The following is a 9,347-nucleotide window of genomic DNA, read 5'->3' as shown; positions in this document are numbered from 1 at the left end:
ACTCCCCATCTCTGGCCTCAACCTGTTGCACCCACTATTCGCAGCCTTACCCCTCCTTCCTGGTGGCAAGGGGTGACAAGCAGAGAAGCTGAGCCAGCAGTCGCTCAAGCCAAGCCCACCCCTGCTCCCTGGAGGGAGGCTCCTCCTTTTAAGGCTGCTTCTGGGAATTCCCTCCCCGAGCCAGAATTCGAGACCCCAGCCCCAGCTCGGTACCTGCAGCTCATTCTTAAGGAGATGAGGTTGCCGCATCAAACCTGAGGGCGGGAGCTGCTGACCCTGAGGAGGGGGGAGGGCAAGGCGCCTCCCTCCCTGTGCCTGCCGCTGGCCCCGCACTTCGCGGAGACCGACAGGTCGGTGCGGGTCAGGAATAAATCAAGAGAGATCGCAAGGGCCAGCCTCCTGATAGAGGACGCTCGCAGCTCCATCCTTTGAGCCCGGGGACCCCTGCCCGAGGCCAGTAGCCCAAGAGAGCGAGTACGCCAATCGGACCAGCTCCGGCTTCGCAGCCTCACTGGCCCGGAAGGTGGACACCTCGCACCTCAGTCTCTGAATTACGCCTCCCCTTCATTCCCCCCTCCGCTAGCCTTTCCCGTCCCTCCATCTCCTTTCATCCCTGAAACCTGTGGCTCCGAGAGACCTTGGCTTCTCTGGTACTCTACCCCAGGGGCCTGCCCACATCCGCTTTTGAGTTTGGGGAGCAGAGGGGCAATCGCCCCAAGAAGTCTCTCCAGCGATGGGAGCCGCCCGCCTGCTGCCTAACCTTACCCTGTAAGTGTGATACCTGCGCCCGGAGTTCTTTTTGCCATTTCTAGCCCCAGGAATACTATATCCCCCACCCGGGGCAGGTGGGGCAAGACAAAGGTGGGGGATGGGTGTGCCCTGGGGTACCCACACCTGGAACTGCCTTGTCTCCCCAAACAGGTGCTTGCAGCTATTGATTCTCTGCTGTCAAACGCAGGTAGGCACCCCTGCCTAGCCCCCAACCCCCAACCTTTCCCACCTCACCTCGAAGGAGGGGAGGCAGGACTGGCCTCCCCTAACCAAGCAACTGTTGAGGTTTGGAGGATCAGTTCAGAAGGTGGGTTGGAGAACAGACTGAACCGGAATGGGGGATAGACTGAGGTTTGCCTCTCGGGCCTTTCTAACAACCACCCTGGATCTCTACTCTTCATCCCTCTGTGATGGGTTTCAGAGACTAAGGGCCAGGTGTTGTTTATGCCTGAGGGAGAGAGCCCCGGGCAGTTAGAAGCCAGTGGAGGCAAGAGCTCAGGTAAAGTTTGTACCTGCAGGTACCTAAAGGGTTTGGGTTCAAAACCACATGTACAGTCCACTGTCTACTCTTACCAACATGTTTGGACCATAGGTGTCCAGGGTCTCGGGAACAGTTGGAGTATCCAACCAGGTAGACCCCATTACCTCTAGGGTTCCTAGGTCAAGCCTAGAGGTTTGCTTGGAATGGAATTCAGGGCTTACCTCTCCACCCGCCCCCCCACCTCCCACCCCCAAGCCTCGGCCCCCAGCTCAAGGCCCTGTCCCTTTTTTGTGATCCTCATAAGAGTGCAGCTATTAAAATGCACTGGTCCAGAACCGCTCTGGGGAGAGATGGTCTGGCTTTCCCAGGCCAGAGGCCTGTTTCTCTTCCCATCCACTGGGGACTTTTTTTTTTTTTAAGGTAAATGCCTTTTCAGTGGGAAGGGGCTGCCTTTGAAGCAGTGGGGGGGTGGGAGAGAGACAACACCCCCCTTTTTCTTCCCCCTTTTTCTCTAGCCCATTCCAGGCCTTTTGCTTCACACATCTAGGGAGAGTAAGAAGAAAGCCCCCAGCCTGGCAGGGAGGGGGCTGGGGGTGGGTCCAACCTGTTCTGGAAAGGAAATTAGCACAATGGTGCTGCTGGCCTGGGCGTTTATGGCCTGGCTGAGGCCCCATTCAGGACTCAGGGAAGGTGGCAAGGCTGTCCTTCCCCCTTGAAGTGCCCCTTCACCCCCCTGGGAGGGGGGGGCAACAGGCTGAACCACAGCCATGCTTGAGGGGCTGTCTGACAAGCAGCTGTCTACCGTGGTAGAAGGGGAGGTCCCCCCACAGCGGGAACATGAAAGGAACAGGCAAGGTCCTGTGGGAGAGGGACTTGTGGGCTGTGGGCTGCTGGGGGGGAGGGCGTGGGCTACTTTTGTGAAAGACTTGAAGGGGGACAAGGAGAGGAGGGGGCTTTGAGGGGCTGCTATCTGCCCCTGACCTGGAAGAGACTGCCAGGAGAAGGCTGCCCGCCAAGTGGGGCGGACATCCTGAACCTGGGCCAGAAGGCTAAGGCTGAGATAGACAGGAACCCACCCCATGGGGAGGCCTGTGAGAGCTAAGCAGTATGCCCCTCACCACAAGCACTGGTCTCAAGTTTCTCTAGGGTGGGATGCGCAGTAGGTCCCAAAGATGTTCTTATTCTCCTAGAAGTCTGGCAATTCCTGACCTGTACAGGCTGGTGCTGGGAATGGACAGTGACAGAAAGTTCGAAGGGGTCAACCCTGAGCAAGTTAAACCATGGCCTTGAGGTTATGACCATTCCCTAAGTTGTCATAACCCACCCTTCCGTCTAGGATATTGGTTCCTAATACATGCTGAGCTGAGTCGCTCTGTCTTGGTCCAAGTGACTGGCATTCGGTCTGAGATTATTATAGTTGGAATTAGGCATTAGCAGCAGGGAAAGGGTTGTCCCTACATAAGTTTTGCAGGCTGAGTTGAAGCTATAACCAGCAGCTGGCAACTGTCACCCTAGAGGGCACCTTGGAGATGGGGCAGTGATGTTTCTGTCCTACTCAGGTAAGGCTGGGTAAGGCAAACCCCAGTGTGGAGATGTGGTATTGAACAGGCTTGATGCATGGTGGAAGTGATTCCTTCAAACACCCTCGGAGGCAGACTACTAAGTACCTAGATAACTGCCACAGGCAGACAGGCGACCGTGAGAGCAGCTATTGGTACTGTCTTCTACTGCTGCCTCTACCCCCTACTCTTCTCTCTCTCTCTCTCTCTCTCTCTCTCTCTCTCTCTCTCTCTCTTTCTCTCAAGAACACCTAGGACATTTTTAATAAGGACCTAAGAGGCCACTCCCCCCAGTAGTTAAGCCCACCCATTTAACAAACCATCTGCTCTATACAGATGTGCTGCGGCCGGGGCCTTTCAGGGCTAGTGGCAGGGTTGTGTGTGTGGGTGGGGGGGGGGGGGCATCTGGTGATCCTGATTAACGGAGCCAAGACCCCAGAGGAAGAGGAAGGGGTTCTGGCTGTGAGTTGCATGTCCCCTGCACCTGTCCTATAGAACATGGGGACAGGACACCCAGCCTTGTAGGTTTCTTCTAGCAACCTGTTATGATTGCATATGTATACGGCCTCATTGTGTTTCCCAAGGCTGACAATCACAAGTCCCCCAAAATTAACAACTGGTCCATGCAGCTTCTGGGGAAGAGTGTGGGCAGAGACAGTCTTCAGCGTGCACCATTACACTGCAGGGCACGTAGCCAGCCCACTTCACTCAGGTCCTCACCCCTCTCCCCAGATGGGCCAATGGTGGTGTCAACCCAAAGCAAATTGACACTATTTTTCCCTTGGTAACCGCAAAGGGGGAGAATCACCCGTCTCCTAATTTTAACCAGTACGTGAGGGACCAGGGCGCTATGACTGACCAGCTGAGCAGGCGGCAAATCCGTGAGTACCAGCTCTACAGCCGGACCAGTGGCAAGCACGTGCAGGTCACCGGGCGTCGAATCTCTGCCACCGCTGAGGATGGCAACAAATTTGGTAAGACCTGGCCCTTGCCCCAGACCACTTGTACCCCACCTAGTCTAGTCCCCGGATTTTTTTTCTACCTCCTGGGTCAGGGGGTTGAGGTATTGTGGGTAGCGAGCAAGACTCTTGACGCTGCAAACCTGATAGTCCACCAACCCTTGCCCATCCCCGAGCCGCAGCCCTCATAGACTAAGGTCTTTCTTTCTTCCTTTCCCCGGTCCTAGCCAAGCTCATCGTGGAGACAGACACATTCGGCAGCAGAGTCCGCATCAAGGGGGCAGAGAGCGAGAAGTACATCTGTATGAACAAAAGAGGCAAGCTGATCGGGAAGGTGAGGCCTGGCCACAGGCAGCAGACAGATGTGTCTCCCTCCTGCAGTAAGGACAGTGAGTGCATCTCAGTGCATCTCAGTCCTGCTGGGCCACCTGCTTGACAGGATGAGGTCTTATTTTGACAACCACCCCATCCCCCAATCTATTTAATTTTTTTTATTTGTCTAAAGATGTATTTTTCTCTCATGTGTATGTGTTCTGTCTGCATGCATACCTGTGCACCACATGTGTGCCTGGTGCCTATGGAGGTAAGGAGGGATTGGATTTCCTGGAATTGGAGTTACAGGTGGTTGTGAGCCGCCATGTGGGTGATGGGAAAGTTCTCTGTTAGAGCAGCCGGTGCTCTTAACGACTGAACCATCTCTCCAACTCTCTATTGGTTTGTAAAATCTTTATTTCTATCTGCATACATATCTAAGTACCCCACGCTCGTAGAAGCCAGAAGAGGGCGTCTGATCCCTGAGAACCAGAGTTACATTTTTTAGCCTCCATGTGGGTACTAGGAATCAAACTCTGGTCCTCTGGAAAAGCAGCCAGTGATCTTAACCACTGAGCCATCTCTCCAGCCTCCTAATCTCTATTTAAAAGAGTCCGTGTAGCTCCTTATCTGCTGAAGGGACAGGGCATCCACATGAAACCTGGTGCTGACGTAAGGAATCAGTAGCGACCAGGAGGAACTCACCATCCATCCATATGATGTTGTATGTGATGTGTTTGTGTAGCAGCCATACGGAAAGCTAAAAGGTGATGAGGGCTGGAAACCGGGGCATTCGTGCACAGCTGAAGCTCTCCCAAGCGCAGTGGGGATCGTAGGCAGTGACAAGCAAGGCTCACACCAAGCACTGACTGGTGAAGCCTTGCAGCACTGTGCAGACAGCACCGCACTTCCTTAGAACCAACCAGTCTTGACTTCTAGCTCTGACTGATGCCCACCAAATAACCTCTCACTTCTCACCTGTAAGAAGGCAAAGCCTGTGGGGCCAAGGGGATGGCTATTTCTGACCCCTCTCTCCTGTCCTGTCCCTGTGACAGCGTTCGTCCCAAGAGCATAGAATTCTCAGGAGCCAGATCCCCACCCCACCCCACCCCCAGCACTGAATCATTATTATTACCCGATCTTGACTCTACATGTGAGCATCTGAGGGAACTGAGATTCTCTCAAGGTATCCTCAGGAGACATAAGTGCCTAATGACTTAAGCTCAGCTCTGACTCCAAGCACGGTCTATATGAACTCTCACTGCTGCCTTGCTAACAAAGATGCCCATCCCACCAGACAGGGGCACAATGACTTCTTGCTCCCACATGGGTTCTACAAAAATTAGGCCCAAAGGCAGACAGCCCAGCCAGGGTGAATGGACAAATTCCCCTCCTCTGCTCCTTTCTTCCATAGCCGAGCGGGAAGAGCAAAGACTGCGTGTTCACCGAGATCGTACTGGAGAACAACTACACAGCCTTCCAGAACGCCCGGCATGAGGGCTGGTTCATGGCTTTCACTCGGCAGGGCCGGCCACGCCAGGCCTCCCGGAGCCGCCAGAACCAGCGAGAGGCCCACTTCATCAAGCGCCTCTACCAAGGCCAACTGCCTTTCCCCAACCACGCTGAAAGGCAGAAGCAGTTCGAATTCGTGGGCTCCGCTCCCACTCGCAGGACCAAGCGCACTCGGAGGCCCCAGTCCCAAACGTAGTCAGGGAGGCCATAGTAGTGTGCAAGGCTGGGTAGATACCCCTCAGCAGCCTTCTCTCTCTTCTCTAACTCATCCAAAGATGGGGGCTGGGGTGGAAGGTGGGGAACCAGACACCAAAAGGACCCCGAGGACATGAACTTTCTTATTCCCTCTGGGAAGAGACAGTACTTGTGTATCCCAGGGTGGGCAGCATTCTATGGAACAGATTTGAGGCCAGAGACAGAAGGGAGAAGAAATACGGTCTCCCTGACCTAAAATGCCTGCTTTCCAGCGTCTACCTGAAATAAGCGGGCAGGTCAGCAGATTCCAGGTCTTAGGCACAACTGTGCTCAAATCTTACTCCCAGAAGCTCTCTGAATCTGAACCAAATATCCAAACTCTTGGCCAGACAATAGGAACTAAGGTTTTTGTTTCCAAAAAACAGAGACAGAAAGAGAAACAAAAGCCAGTCACTCTTCATATTTCTCACCCCAGGCCTGCATCCCCACCCCAAGCCCCAGAATAAAACCATTTTCCTGCAACCGGGTCCGCTGGAGAAAAGTGGGCAATCAGACCACAGAACTCAACTGCAAAGGGTCTGGTGCTGGCGGCACTGAGAAGTCAGGTGCTAGCTGGGGAAGATGGGAGCCTGGGCACACAGGTGCTGCAGCCTGCGTGTCCCGCTGCGCGGTAACGAGAGGCCGAGGCGCGCCCGGGCCGGGGGACTGGCGGCCCCTCCCTCCGCAGGCTCCGATGTCCAGGCTCACGCGACGCGTCCCTGCTACCTGTAGGAGAGAAGAAAACCCAACCCCTAGGCGCGGCCCTGAGCGGCCGCTGGCAGGGACAGGGATCCTGTGGGGCCCAGGCCCAGGGGAGGAGGGGGGTGGCAGGATCACAGCCTGGGGACGCCAGAAGTCACCTCGCAGGGAGCAAGATTGCTTTTTTCCGGTGAGCTGGGCTGGGAGTGGGAGGAGGTCTGGGGCGAGCGGAAGCGGGTGGGGGCAAGAATGTGTCCCCTTGTTCTTCTCCCGTCCCCCCCCCCAGGGGCGGAGGCGGGGGCACACCTGAGGGCAAGCCTCAATTAGAAGCTGTCGTGGGCTGGGAATGGAGGAGGAGGGCGCCCAGCCCCCACCGAGCTTCTCGGGTGGGCTTTCCCAGAGACTTCCAGGTGTGCCTAGGGGTGGAAACCATAAAACCGCCTTTCCTATGGTGCTTCGTCTTTTAATCTTGTCAAAGGGAGGAGGTTCTTGTGTCTGGGACCTCCTTCAGTACTCTTTATTGCTGATGGAATCCTCAGCCTAAGTTTTCTCGTTTGAGGAAATGTTGGAGAGGAGAATTATGAAGTGGGATAAAAAGGCATGAAAGCTAACCTTCTTCCACTTCTCCCAAGAATTACTTCAAAAAGTCCGGAACAGACGTTGTAGGGCGAGGGCTCTGATGTAGTCCGAACCGGAGGTGGGCTGCAGCAGACAGAACCAACTCAGAGCTGGGACAGAGCCTGACACACACACACCCGCCCCCAACCCTGGGCCATTTAGAAGGTGGAGCCGACAGCAGCCAAGAGGGAGGTCCCGAAGGCCTAGGACTGACATTCTCCTCCCAGCTCGTCATAATTGCTTTCACCAGGTTGCTTTTTTTTTCTGTCCCCCCATCACAAAGAGCCTTAATCCCAGTGAAGACCGCCGGACGTGTTGGGGGTAGTTTTCAGGGGTGTGTGTAGGGCGGGTGGTCTGGGGCTGCAGCTGATAACTGGCGAGTTCAATGGGACTTTAAAACTGGGGCAACACCCAGCAATTACTTGAGGACAAAGAGTTGGGCCCCCAAGGTGTGGAGTATTGGGACTTTGGGGGATTGGGAGGACTCTGAGAAGGGGAGGGGGCTCTGATCCCTCTGATTATTGCAGGAATTTGAGACATTCTTTAAGACTCTAGACTGCCTCTCCAGCCGGGCCTTGGCCCACCCCCACCCTCCCTCTTGGGTTAGAGACAGCTTCAAAGGTGGACTGGGCCCTTTGTCTGGCCTCGGCTTTCTTCTCAGGCCTTTCTCAGCCCCTCCCTCCCTCTTTGACCTCCCCAGCACAGACAGGCCTCTCGGGGCCAGCTCCAGAAAGCCCTCACTGTTTCCTTTCTTGCTTTTTGAGGTGAGGCCTGGCAGGCTGGGACAGAGTATGTATGCCAAAGTGTGAAGGGCAGCTTTGGAAAGCAGGGTTATACGGGAAACTGGGGCATCTCAGAGAGTCATCAATTCATCCCATCCCAGGTTGGGCTCAAAACCCACTCCTCAGCACAACTCTGTGTCTCTGCCCAGCAGGCAGGTTCCCTACCCTTTCACATCCCAGAGCCTTCTGGACAGGTTTGACGGGAAAACGCAACAATGGAGATGACAGAGCCAAGCATAGTGGCATACCCATGTAATCCCAGTCTTCTGGAAGCTAAAACAAGAAGATTGAGACCTTGCCTAAATAAATAAATACATAAGTAAAGCAGGTTTAAAGGAATGGGTCCCTGGTGGTGAGGGATATTGGATATCAGCAGAAGGAGTTTGTGGTAGGAAAGGGGCTTCTCAATAGCTTTCAGATCCACAGGATACTGGAGCAGCCCCAGCTCTTCTGAACAGACTCTGACAATTGCTTCTTGCTATAGGGGGCAAGATGAACCCATCCAAGGAGAAAGAGTGGAGGGAGGCAGCAGAGACCCCCGACTCCAGTCCTATGATGTAGCATTACCATACACTACAGACCCCCACAGCACCCCATCCCCCTGTCTGTCCTTCGCCATCCTATCTCCAAAGGACCTGGTGCAAGGTAGTCAGGAATGATGTCCATCCACTTCCAATGCCACACAGCTGGTCCTATTTTAAGTCACATAGATTAACAATGTCCAGTGGATGCCAGTAGCCAGTGGTGCCCCACTTACCAAGCCAGAGTCTTGTTCTTGGCTGTCCTCCCTGGCTTCCCTGTCCTGTTCCTGTAGAAACCTCTCTAAGTCTTTCTATGAGTTTCTCTCCTGAGTGTTGTCATCTTGGAAGCCATGGGCCCTCATCAGCTATACTCCCTTGCATACACAGCTTTGGCAAGGCTCCTTGGCAGACCTCCTGAGGTTCTATATAAATGAAGTCTCTGCCTACCCACTTTCTGTGCATCCTCTACTTGCCAAACACACACGTCTGCGAGGCCCATCGCTAGCACTGCTTTCAAACCTGTCCAGCCTCCACATGAAGCTTTTATAGACACTAGCAAACAAGAACACTTGTCCTGTGAGCACGTGTGCACTCGCACGAGCACACACACTTAGCACAATCCCTTCTGTTTTGCTTATTTTACTTATTATTGTGTGTGTATGCATGGTGCATGTGTGGACACACTTGCCATAGCACTCGTGTGAAAGATAGAGAACAGCTGGAAGTGGTTCTCTCCTTCAACCTTTACATGGGTTCCAGCCATCAAACTCAGGTCTTCAGGCTTGACAGCGAGTGCCTTTAAATGCTGAGTTATCTCACTGGCCCTGTTTTTTGTTTTTTGAATAAAATTTTGTTTGTTTTTATTTTGTGTGTGTGGGTGTTTTGTCTGCCTGTATGTC

The 9,347-nt window shown here is 54.1% G+C and overlaps 1 protein-coding gene across 2 annotated transcripts; it reads left to right on the top strand.

Annotated features, from left to right (window-relative positions):
• Nucleotides 1-225: 225 nt before the first annotated feature.
• On the top strand, nt 226-6,311 carry Fgf17 (fibroblast growth factor 17). Of its 2 annotated transcripts, none has more exons than XM_028758847.1 (5): nt 226-768; nt 922-958; nt 3,641-3,785; nt 3,998-4,104; nt 5,497-6,311. In XM_028758847.1, the coding sequence occupies exons 1-5, from the start codon at nt 734-736 to the stop codon at nt 5,788-5,790; spliced, it is 618 nt and encodes a 205-aa protein (XP_028614680.1). In that variant the 5' UTR covers nt 226-733; the 3' UTR covers nt 5,791-6,311. The 2 variants fall into 2 exon arrangements, with proteins under 2 accessions (XP_028614680.1, XP_028614679.1); XM_028758846.1 differs by having other exon boundaries at nt 3,608-3,785.
• Nucleotides 6,312-9,347: the final 3,036 nt, after the last annotated feature.

The sequence above is a fragment of the Grammomys surdaster genome, unplaced genomic scaffold (assembly GCF_004785775.1).
Source record: "Grammomys surdaster isolate TR1022 unplaced genomic scaffold, NIH_TR_1.0 126219, whole genome shotgun sequence".
In the NCBI taxonomy this organism is placed as follows: Eukaryota; Metazoa; Chordata; class Mammalia; order Rodentia; family Muridae; genus Grammomys; species Grammomys surdaster.
Note: the sequence above shows the minus strand (reverse complement) of the source record. Positions and strands in the feature narration are given on the sequence as shown.